The 13441-nt window shown below is 42.5% G+C and overlaps 1 protein-coding gene across 1 annotated transcript in view; it reads right to left on the reverse strand.

Annotated features, from left to right (window-relative positions):
• The window catches only part of LOC139755520 (uncharacterized), a 135742-nt gene extending 132158 nt beyond the window's left edge, over positions 1-3584 (reverse strand). The window contains exon 1 of the mRNA XM_071673908.1: positions 3247-3584. Within this exon, the coding sequence (XP_071530009.1) occupies positions 3247-3383 (137 nt within the window). The 5' untranslated portion in view covers positions 3384-3584. The remainder of the gene's footprint in view (positions 1-3246) is intronic.
• Positions 3585-13441: the final 9857 nt, after the last annotated feature.

Raw genomic sequence — 13441 nt, forward strand, 5'->3', positions numbered from 1 at the left:
CACACATGATGGTGGCATCCTTCAGAACACACACTATGGTGGCATCCTTCAGAACACACACTATGATGGCATCCTTCAGAACACACACTATGGTGGCATCCTTCAGAACACACACTATGGTGGCATCCTTCAGAACACACACTATGGTGGCATCCTTCAGAACACACACTATGGTGGCATCCTTCAGAACATACACTATGGTGGCATCCTTCAGAACACACACTATGGTGGCATCCTTCTGAACACACACTATGGTGGCATCCTTCAGAACACACATGATGGTGGCATCCTTCAGAACACACATGATGGTGGCATCCTTCAGAACACACACTATGGTGGCATCCTTCAGAACACACACTATGGTGGCATCCTTCAGAACACACACTATGGTGGCATCCTTCAGAACACACATGATGGTGGCATCCTTCAGAACACACACTATGGTGGCATCCTTCAGAACACACACTATGGTGGCATCCTTCAGAACACACACTATGGTGGCATCCTTCAGAACACACATGATGGTGGCATCCTTCTGAACACACACTATGGTGGCATCCTTCAGAACACACATGATGGTGGCATCCTTCAGAACACACATGATGGTGGCATCCTTCAGAACACACATGATGGTGGCATCCTTCAGAACACACATGATGGTGGCATCCTTCAGAACACACATGATGGTGGCATCCTTCAGAACACACATGATGGTGGGATCTTTGAGAATATCATAAATCACCACCAGCCATCACACAGTGATATAGCTGAGACCATCACACAGTGGTATGGCTGAAGATATCACACAATGGTATGTCTGAGACCATCAGACGGTGGTATGGCTGAGACCATCGAACAGTGATATGGCTGGGACTATCACACAGTGGTATGGCTGAGACCATCACACAGTGGTATGGCTGAGACCATCACACGGTGTTATGGCTGAGACCATAACACAGTGATATGGCTGAGACCATCACACAGTGGTATGGCTGAGACTATCACACAGTGGTATGGCTGAGACCATCACATGTGGTATGGCTGAGACCATCACACAGTGGTATGGCTGAGACTATCACACAGTGGTATGGCTGAGACCATCACACAGAGGTTTGGCTGAGACTATCTCAGTGTTATAGCTGAGACTATCACACAGTGGTATGGCTGAGACCATCACACAGTGGTATGGCTGAAACTGTCAAACGGTGGTATGGCTGAGACTGTCACGCAGTGGTATGGCTGAGACCATCATACAGTGGTAAGACTGAGGCCAACACACAGAGGTATGGCTGAAGCCATCAGTCAGACTTTTAACCATAACTCTCTCAGTTGTCTTCGTAAGACTTGAATATTCTCCATAAATGCATAAATTTGATTCCGGAATGGCAGTGGATATTGCTTCTAGTACCTTCAAGTCTAATGTTGCACTTGATACCAAGTCTTGACATTGAAACGATACCAACACCTTTACTGTGAACTACGTGTGATTCGTTTTAATGCCGCGGTGTCAGGTGAGTTGGGAGACTCCTTCGCTGCTCTCATCCCACCACCTCTTGTGTTTTGAAGATACCTACCTCCCGCACGGTCGAGGCTTCACGGGGCATCATGCTTATGTAGCCATGATCCAACACACACCTTACTGAAGCGAAACATCCTTTTCCACATGCCTTGGAGATGAGGATCTGTCTTCTGGAGAACCATTTTGGCTCACACTGTACGCCATGCACTCAAAGTTGTCCTGCTTGCCTTGACGTGTCACCTGTCTGTTGTCTAGCTTGCAGGATGGACAGAAGTCTGTGTTGCTAACTTGAGGGTCTTCTATGCTGTGGTGTGAGGGATGCGTGATGTCCCCACACCCAGGTGGTGCGAGCAAGGCCAGCAACTCTCTCACCAAGTTAACGACAGTTTGAATGCCGTGTTCTGTCTTTCCTGTATTGTTTCCCCCGACACACACACACCAGGGGACTGAGCGCTGCGTTCTGCTGAAGTGCGACGCTGGAAGAACAAAATCTCCAGCGCGAATAAGTGCGTGTGTGTGTGTGTGTGTGTGTGTGTGTGCTGAGGCTGAAGGCAAGAATTTCATGAGTCTAAATGACTTCTGCATCGCTGAAATGCACCTCACACCTCTTCATATACACCAGTGTAGGAGTTCGGACTTCATCTTCATCCATGGACAGAACAAAATATCTGATAACCACACAGTGGCTCCCCCATCATCCCCTGCTACTGGTCGTCAGTTCTGGTAATCACACGCTTGACTGTATTGTCTCCACATCTGTTGTATGAAAATGAGACGAGGGTATGGTGGCATGAGCTATGACCCAACTCTTAAGGGATAAGGCAAAGGTCTTGCCTTCATGCCACAGGAGTCAAGCCGTCGTGTTCAGGAGTATAATGACTGAACTTGGAAAATCTGCTCCAGCAGGAGGCACCATACCTTAGGTGTTTGGTGCGTATGTCATCAGATCTTCTAAACGAAACCTGGCTTGGTTAGTCTAGTTTACAGATAAGGTTTAAACACTGGAAAGAGGAGTAAGAATTCCTGGATCTTGGACTGAATTCTTCACTTAAATGAAGCAGACGAGAGCTACTTTTTCGCGAGATGTGATCCCAGAGATATGGACAAGGGGCGTGATGAGTGAGGGACATGGAAGGATTAGTAAATCTATTTTTAAGTGGTTTTGGCTAAGGAACCGCAACGCATTCTCTCAAGCAAACTAAAGATAAACACACTGATATTGTTTTAAACATTGGAGATATTGCGTTTGCACTGGTCGAGTCATGTGATGTCCTTTGTTTCTAGTGGAACATATTTCTAAAGTCTGTGTAAACCCCTTGAAGGCTTGACATCCAGTTTGAAAACGTGAACATTGGAACAAATAGAAACCATGTTGAGTAAGAGTTTCAGTTACGGGTGTGGTATAGATGGGTAGTGTGAAGGTGAAGTGAATGTAACTCAAGGAGTCTATCCTTGTCAGGCCCATATTAATCTCAATAGTTTTAAACTAGAATACTAAGTAGAGAGGTTAGAAATAAGATTTTCATATATCAAACAAATACATTCGGGAATTCTTCTTGGTTTGAACTCTTCGATATTATCTGGTTCGTGATCTGCTGGCCTACGGGAACGTCACATTGTGTTCTCTTTATCTTTTTTATGTGTTTAACATTTTGCGGCATGACTTTGTGACGGAACCTTGTTACGGAGGAGAGAAGGTCGTTTTATAAGTAGTGCACTTTACTCACTGGTCCTGTGGGCTGTAGTTACTTCTGAGATATTCCTTAGACTTGCCCCCGTGTGATGAAGCCACAAGAAGCAGCACGAGAGGCAAGATGGCCAGGAAGAGAGAGGAGGTCCTCCTCCAGGTGAAGAATGCCACCATGTTGAGGACCGTTAGGGAGACTTGGTCTCCCTCGACCTACACACAATCCACTGGTGCTGGTGTTGCTACTGTGACACACAACGCCAGGATGTTAACCTCGACACAGAGACTGGCGTTTACAGGTTGTGGTGTTGGCGAGGATCAGGAGCGCTACTGACGGCGGAGGTGTACACGGTGCGTTGGTCGGGACCTGGCTGGCCTACCCGCCTTGTGCCACCCGCCAACAGCCCTCACCACAGTTACTGTTCCGCCTTTTCGCCACATGACCTGTGACCTGACGAGGCATTTCGTCCACCAAATGTTCAGTAAATCTACCCGTGGGGCATCATAAGAGGGTCTTCCTGCCTCAGCGATGATCAAGCTGCCGTAAATCACTCATTAAAAAATATAGAGAATTATTGCAATAGTTATGTAGGTTGTGGTCAGCCATGGCATCATGGGGTTGACCCAGCAGCAATGATCTGGGCGGTGCCACTCACTCTTCTCACACTGACCACTCATATTTCATCAGTTTTCGTCCCTAGGGATCCTCAGCATGTAACGAGCGCCGAACTAAACAAAGTGGAAACAGGAACAAGTATCGGGCCAGAGACCGGAAGCTTCGCCGATGCACTGAGACGCCCATCCCGCGCTTGCCTACTTTGTCTCTTCACCAAACTTTTCTTTCGCCGGCATAATGCCTCAAGTTCCTGTGTGGAGGGATTGACGTGGGAGTATGGGCAGACGCTGAAGGCGCAGACACTTGACGGGCACGACGAGGGCACGGCTGGCGAAGGACGAGAGGCTTTGCTGGAGAGGTAGTTCGCCCCCTCCTCAGCCTCAGTAAGGTTATCTCTGGTGCTGTTGCACTGGCCCGTGCGCCCATCGTCCTCTTCGCCCTACAAACCCTCGGGGCGGGAGGCCCTGTGCGTCCCCGTTGACGGCTCAGCCCTGGGGACGGGGGAGAGGGCACATCATGGACGACGTGGCAGGGTAGGAGGTTACAAAACGGTGTGGGGAGGAGACAGTACGATAAGGGAAAAGAAATGAGGTATGGAGGAATCGTGGCACGGAAAGGTAAAGTAGGGAGGACTACCGAGAGAAAGATGAGGCATGGAGGAACAGGGACACACAGAAAGGTAAGGCAGGAAGGAAGAACGACACAGACAGAGTGGACACAAAGTTGGTAACTATGATGGCCTATGTTGGCACCAGTATATGTTTAGCTAATGGTGGGGGCAAACAGGATGCGAAAAAAGAACAGAAGCTGTTTAGAAAAAAAGAATCGATGGCATCTGGAGAAAAGTCCCACCTTCTTAGAGGCAGACTCAGTTATCCATATAACGTAGGGCTTCCAAGATGGATTAGACGTTTGGATGATTCGAAGAATGTTTACCGTGCTGGGTGGTAGAGCTACAGAGCCGTCAGAGTGATGCTGTGAAGGAATTTAGAAAGGGAAACTGGAAGAAACTGCGACTGACCCAGTAAGATGCTGCAATGTGAGTACACAGAGGAGGCAGTTATGACGAGACGAGACGTAGCTCGACCAAGAGAAGATGGAGTGGATGGGAAAGATGCAGAGTGTTTGGCGGGTCAGTGTATGAGTTCATTCTGTTATCTGTTGAAGAAAGAAACTTGTTGATAAAGGGGAAGAAAAACATAGGAAACGGGATGAAATCCTGAGGGACATCGTTGCTGAACAGGAAACAAGGACAGTTGGATCCATCAACAGCTACGGAGACAAGTAAGAGCGGAAAATAGATGTGAAAGGACAGAGTTAGGGAGGCCAGAGTGAGGGAGGAAAATCACAAGAAGAAAAGCTTTCGATATATCAGGAATTGCATCATATGATTCTCCAGAGCCTCTCAGAGAGGATAACTAAATATTAACATGATATAAAAGGTTAATACCGGTGGATCTTGTCTTGCACAAGTCGTGCTGGTCATACATACTCTGAAATTCATAATGCTTGAGAAAATACGGGGTAGGGAGAGCTCTGAAGACTTTGAAAATTACATAAGTCAGAGGAAGACTATAATTGGAAGGGTTAGAAGGGCCCTTCTTTAAAAATGTTGCACCAATGGACGTATCCAAGAAGAAAAAGTTTTGGTAATCAAGCTGAAGTTGAATAGACAAACAAGCACCGGCACAACTTCGAAGAGAATACGTTTAAATTACGAGAAGGATTACCGCCAGGCCCGCACGCCTTGCTGGTGTCCAGAGAGGCAACTGCTCTCTGACTGGAAGACCAGAGATAACAGGAAGGTAAATTATTTTACTGGGAGGAGGTAGGCCAAGGGCTCGAGAATGCTGGAGTCATCAAAAGTGGAGTTCGAGGAAAAAACTAAAACTAGAATAAATTCCTGTGTCATCAGGAAGCACGACTATAATGCCGACGGAATGGGAAAGCGGAGAGGCAGCAGGACGGAAGTTAGGGGTACTCTTGTCTTAGTAAGGATCAGGAAAACCTTATCAGAGGAAGAAGAAGGAACGTTGCCACACTTCCGTTGATTAAAGGAATGTTTTGAATCAAGAATATGATACGACTGTTGTAATTTCAATCGAGGATGAAAGATGAAGACGAGACGAAGGAGAGAGACTTTTTCCAGGTTCCATACGCGAGGGGCCCTTGACCGAATCCTTTCAAAACAAGAACGAATGAACCACAGACTGGAAAAGGTGACATTTGATTAAGACAGTGTGATAAAATGAACCAATCGAGGACGAACTTATGTTGCTCTGCCGTGAAAGACTGGAAGTGAAGAATAGATCCAGAATGTTGGAAGAATAATAGTGACAGTCTGGAATATGATTTGGTTGGTTGATAATTCACTTAAGATCTTAATAATAGAAAACTGGATGGGTGTTCCACAGAACACGGGTCGCCTGCAGTGCAGCAGTTATTATGAACAAAATGAAAATGGGTTGAAAAACAGTTTGGAAAATATGAAAAAAAAAAAAAAAAAAACATTTGTATTACGTTTCATGGCCAAGGGTGGAATTTTCTTCAAGTTCTGAGCCAGGTGACGTTCGTGATTAAACCTATTTATAAAACGCGTCTGCCTCAAACAGAATCCAAACTGGAGATGTCATAATCCAAAAACTTGTTTAGATTCTAAGGACACAACCTAGTAATACTTCAAGAACATTGTTGAGGTGTGACAACGGACAGATGACGGACGGATGACGGACGACGGAGAGACGCATGACGTCGACGAACACAGTGATCCCGGGAGGGTCAGGCAGGCGACGTACCGACAGGATCAGGCAGGCGACGTACCGACACCAGGGCCTCTCCCTCCACCACCATTTCAGTGAGAGAAACAACCATCTCCTGCAATGGACGGTGAGAGATAAATAAAGGACCTTCGTGTCAGGATACGACGATGAAAAGCGTATAAAGTTACAGTAATAAATAGCGAAATAGAGGAAGAAAATGGTCATTGGAAGACAAATCTTAACCCCGACGATGTCAAAATATTGATATTCAAAGTCGGCGAGGTTGGAATAAGCGAAGATCTCCGGAGCGGAATCGTAAGAAGAACGTCATTGTTGACATGAAAAAGAACAATGAAAACATTCTAAGACGGTTAGGTTAGGTCTCCACAAGAAGGAAGACGCCAGGAAAAGTACTAGCCATATGGTGACCCACAGGTGAAAGGTTACCAGAGACCACGAATATTGCAGAAATGAATGGAACGATTAGGGTATATTAGGATGGCAAGGGTCTAGCTAGGGGTGCTCGGTACTGCTATTCCAATATGTACGGGAAGGAGGAAGCCAGGAGTGAGGAGATGCAGTACAGAAGATCACAAGGAACAGCTGAACACTACATGAACATACGTCATTAGGCTAATAAAGTGTTGATGAATATCTATGATAATAAAGATAATCTGGGTAGTAGCGAGAAAGACATCATCCATCATGGCGGGCTGTGTGTGTGAGCTAGGCCAGGCTGAGCTGGGGGGGCTGACCTAACTCACAACGCACCCGCTGTCCTGCTACCCTAGTCTGCACACCAGGTCAAACGGGATATGAAAATGCCTCATCAACTGGTTATCTTGCTTCAGGAATATATATATATATATATATATATATATATATATATATATATATATATATATATATATATATATATATATATATATATATATAGATAGATAGATAGATAGATAGTTATGTAAATATATATATATATATATATATATATATATATATATATATATATATATATATATATATATATATATATGCATTCAGAACTTTCACTTCGCCATGAAGAGAGATATCTAACAATTACCACTAGAAAGGGAAACTATAAACGGTGAGTACTTTCGGTTATTACGTCCTCAGGCAGAGTGAGGATTTAATAAACGAAAGCACTCACCGTCTTCATCTTTTCTTTCCATACACATGAACGCCCTTACACGCACATATACATACATATACATATTAACATACACACACACACACACACACACACACACATATATATATATATATATATATATATATATATATATATATATATATATATATATATATATATATATATATATATATATATACACGCATGCACAGACATATACATATATACACATGTGCATATCTATACTTGTTTGCCTTCATCCACTCTCGTCACCACCCCGCTCCACAGCAAAAAGCATCGCTACCTCCCCGCTTCAGGTAGCGCCAGGAAAACAGACAAAAAGGCCACATTCGTTCACACTCAGTCTCTAGCTGTCATGTATAATGCACCGGAACCACAGCTCCCTATTCACATCCAGGCACCACAGACCTTTCCATGGTATACCTCAGACGTTTCGCATGCCCTGGTTCAGTCCACTGACAGCACGTCGACCTCAGTATACCACATCGTTCCAGTTCACTATATTCCTTGCACGCCTCCCAACCTCCTGTATGCTCAGACCCTGATCGTTCAAAATATTTTTTTCAATTCCATCCTTCCACCTCCAATTTGGTCTCCCCCTTCTTGTTCCCTCCACCTCTGACACATATATCCTCTTTGTCAATCTTTCCTCACTCATTCTCTCCATATACCCAAACCATTCCAACACGCCCTCTTCTGCTCTATCAACCATCCTCTTATACATATATATATATATATATATATATATATATATATATATATATATATATATATATATTATTCTATAAAATTTGTTTTATCTCGAAGGGTTAGTGCAATGACCCTGCAAGTTCGGGTCATTTGATTAGTGTACGAACTCATCAAAAGTGTCATTAAAGCGGAGCTGTAACAAACACCATGATTCATGTAGCACATATTCATTGTTTAAGGCATAGCGTAGAATACCAGTTTGTGAAACAAAGTGGCTAGGCTAATAGTTTGTCGAACGGCCACTCTGGAAGCTGACTTACCTAGTTGCCTCTAGAAACACTGAAGAAAACAGCATAAACTTAACACTACTACCCACAAAACCATTGTTTGATCATCACGCCATTTGCAAAATAGCCTCCAAAAGTAATAGAATAAAACGGAATGTTTCAGCCTAATATGAACCAGATATCCTAGACCATGTCTACTGTTGACTTCCTGTCACTTCTAGTTGTCTGGTCTCCTCTAGAAAAAGAGTTTAACAGAACAACTCAGGGTAACTTAGCGCGAAACATTCCTTAGATAAGCTGGAGTCAGGATAATGTTCAAAAGATTCGACTGCATCAAGCCGCCAAGAGATCATTTGAATTTCAGTGTGTGTGCAGCATGGCAGTTCAGGATTTCTAAAATTTAGTCATTTTTCCGCTCTAAGATATTACAGATATATATATATATATATATATATATATATATATATATATATATATATATATATATATATTATCCCTGGGGTTAGGGGAGAAAGAATACTTCCCACGTATTCCCTGCGTGTCGTAGAAGGCGACTAAAAGGGGAGGGAGCGGGTGGCTGGAAATCCTCCCCTCTCGTTTTTTTTTTTTTTTTTTTTCCAAAAGAAGGAACAGAGAAGGGGGCCAGGTGAGGATATTCCCTCTAAGGCCCAGTCCTCTGTTCTTAACGCTACCTCGCTAATGCGGGAAATGGCGAATAGTATAAAAATATATATATATATATATATATATATATATATATATATATATATATATATATATATATATATTTTTTTTCAAACTATTCGCCATTTCCCGCGTTAGCGAGGTAGCGTTAAGAACAGAGAACTGGGCCACTGAGGGAATATCCTCACCTGGCCCCCTTCTCTGTTCCTTCTTTTGGAAAAAAAAATATATATATATATATATATATATGTATATATATATATATATATATATATATATATATATATATATATATATATATATATTCTTTTTTCTTTCAAACTATTCGCCATTTCCCACATTAGCGAGGTAGCGTTAAGAACAGAGGACTGGGCCTTTGAGGGAATACCCTCACCTGGCCCAATTCTCTGTTCCTTCTTTTGGAAAATTGAAAAAAAAAAAAAAAAAAAAAAACGAGAGGGAAGGATTTCCAGCCCCCCGCTCCCTCCCCTTTTAGTCGCCTTTACGACACGCAGGGAATACGTGGGAAATATTCTTTCTCCCCTATCCCCAGGGATAATATATATATATATATATATATATATATATATATATATATATATATATATATATATATATTTTTTTCTTTCTTTTCTTTCAAACTATTCGCCATTTCCCGCATTAGCGAGGTAGCGTTAAGAACAGAGGACTGGGCCTTTGAGGGAATACCCTCACCTGGCCCAATTCTCTGTTCCTTCTTTTGGAAAAAAAAAAAATAAAACGAGAGGGGAGGATTTCCAGCCCCCCGCTCCCTCCCCTTTTAGTCGCCTTCTACGACACGCAGGGAATACGTGGGAAGTATTCTTTCTCCCCTATCCCCAGGGATATATATATATATATATATATATATATATATATATATATATATATATATATATATGTATGTATGTGTGTGTGTGTGTGTGTGTGTGTGTGTGTGTGTGTGTGTGTGTGTGTGTGTGTGTGTGTTCTAAAAATCGCTTGCTAGGCAATATTCTTTCCGTTTTTGATTGTTTACCCGTCAATCTCACTCAGTGCATCTTGTGTCCAATGACATTTAAAGGCAGTGTTGACCAAGCCCAACCCTGAGTTGGCTCACACTGTGGGTCGACAGATGTAAATCACCACTCCAATTTGTGTGTTGATTCTTGTTTAGATCACAAAATTGTTACTATGAGCCAGTACGTAAAGTACTCAGACCTTCGCGACAAACCAAATACTGTGATACATTTTCAATCTAGGAAAGAGAAAGGATACATAATCAAAGGCCATCAGACATTTGCGAGGAAGCTTTCGTAAATGAGTACCTACAATAGCTTAAGGTAGAATGAACGCACGAATGCGTGAGTTTTGAAAGACTGACGCAGCTGGGTCATGTAGTAACTTAAGCAAAACGTAAAAAGTCGTAAGACGTATTCCATTCACATCAGCAGCTTATGGCACATTATTATCATCGTGGATGGATGGTCGGGTATTTCGGGTTTAGACATATAGATAGACTACCATGAAATTTGCTACAGATTTTGGTCTGACTGTGGGAACCCGGTGAACGAGTTCGTTCCGTAGAGATAGTGATAATAGTCTAACCTAATTTCTGAACTTAGCTAAGTACCTCATTGAGTGAGAGCAGCGATACGTAAGAGGAACAGGGATATCAGCGGCAAGCTACAGAATGTTCAAACTTTCTCGCTCCACAAGATAACTTGGTGTAATCACCCGTTCAATATAATCTTTTGTCTTGGTGAACTCAGCACTGCTTATAATGTGAATGTTGGTCTTTACCTAATCCCTTTAACCTGTAAAAATTGGGAGGAATAGACGTGCGTTATATTAACATACGACCTTTGTATAAAACAACGTGAGATACGACAGTAAGCTAAGGTGGGACGTATGGATGAGGCTTGCCTAACCAGCGTAGCAGTATTGCGTGTCTTTCTAACGCCTTGTTTGGTGCAGCAAGTTCTGTAACTTAGAATACGTTGGTTGGTAAATACTTCCATTAATATCTTGCATACAAAATCCTTCACTATCGCTTGTCTTCACTTGAGCCACCGTACACACGGGGAATCACCGACATACAGAGATATACTACGCTGGAGGTCATGCAACAATATCCACCGCAACCTTTTTTGCTCCCGCAGTTGATCATACCTTTGCCATTTCATACAATCTGCAGTGTTGGCCTTTTAATGTATAACAGAATTACTGTTGGAGATGAGTACTAGAGGAAGGGCGGTGGGATTCGGCGGGCAAGGCCGTCCATGATAGACCAGGTTAGCCTCGGTAGCAGCAGCAGCAGCAGCGCCAGGGCTCTGGATGTCCCCAGGACTTGCTCCCCGCGCCACTTGGCTCGTAATAAATGCTAGAACTCATTGGTTGTTGATATTTATACAACGTCTAAAAGTAGAGAACCTATCATAACTGAATATATCACAGTATCAGAAAGTGAGATGTTAATATACGTATTTCACATTGGACTACCAGGACAAAATGTCAGGAGAAACCAGTTTTCATATACTCTCATAAGTGTAGTTGGTCTGATATATCTGGTCGAGTTATACATATTAAGGGAAATCATATCATTTAGCGGAAACTATTGGTTTGATCGTTTCCTGCATCCGTAACTCAGTTTTCTAGTATTTCTTTTATGTAACTAATTTCAAGTCACGTTTTGTTTCGTTTTCCTTTTTGTCATTTTTGGCCGGGAACTCGAACAGTAAAATAAACTATTTCAATCTTATTACGACCACGGCTGGATTACCGCTCATGCTTGTCTGCCATGGAATAGGATCCTAGGGCATGGCAACCTCAAAATACTTCTCAATATCGCCCGTGTGCAGTAGCGTTTGGGACTTTACTTCACAAGAAATTTCGTAAAAGTTTATATTAGTGACAGGTTTGATATATATATATATATATATATATATATATATATATATATATATATATATATATATATATATTTGTATGCACAGCTTTTTCCACGTTTTTTTATACTTAATGGACAGTACTTGGGTCCAGAAACGCTTATTGTTAACTTCGTAATAAAAACAATGAACTCAGTTCAAGAGAAGTCAAGTTGGCGCTGCTTCCTATAGTAGCTGAACATGGTCCCTGGACAGGCTAAAGAGAATCTGGTACATTGTTAGATCTAGTGAATGGCGGGTTATAAGCTATGTGAAGCCAAGCTTTGCTTTTGGGATATACTGTTGGGCGCCAGTAAAATAACAGTGCTTATTTTTTGAGGTTTATTGAATCTAACTTTAACCTGGGTTTATGTATAAATCTTTGGTAGAAATATCCATTGGTGAATGAGCGTATTCTAGATTTAAGATCTTTGTTCTACTCTTATGGATTTATTGTTGTGACTGTAGATGATGATTCGAGGTTTGGTAAGCTGATGATCTGTAGAAACATTTTAAGCTTTTTTGTTCCTCTACTGTCAGGGTTACTTCTCACGATGGTCAACAAACAAGTCAAATTATCTAGCATGAGGTTTATCAAGATGTGCATGGCCTCTGCATCAGGACAAACATGAGGACAGAGAGTGCTATGTTGCCCATCATAAAGTCCAGTGTGAAACGACATGATTTCAGACAATGCAGAGTGAACCACACTGTTGGTGTAAGATGAATGAGTGAGTCAGTCACCTCGTGAACACCAGGAAACATTTACTCTCATGTTTGTGTTGGGTAACGTGACTCTCGCTTCACCTGTGCCAAGAACAACATCGACATTTTAGTTAACGGGGAAAAGAAAGAACAGATGACGTCTACTGGCTGTCATGTCTGTGTAAGCCACTTTGTCATCTCGATCCAACCTGTATGGGGGGCAATGGCTCCTCCTCCAACCTGGGTTGATTTCGCGTTTTAATATCTTCATTAACATACTGGGGATAACAGTCGTTTCTTTCATGATAGCAATTTCCACATAAAATACTTAAGAAGTTGTTTTATGAGATTACTTATCATGGACACGAGCGATCTGGGTTGTTCATCATAAATGTACAA

This window comes from Panulirus ornatus, chromosome 19 (assembly GCF_036320965.1).
Source record: "Panulirus ornatus isolate Po-2019 chromosome 19, ASM3632096v1, whole genome shotgun sequence".
Lineage (NCBI taxonomy): Eukaryota > Metazoa > Arthropoda > Malacostraca > Decapoda > Palinuridae > Panulirus > Panulirus ornatus.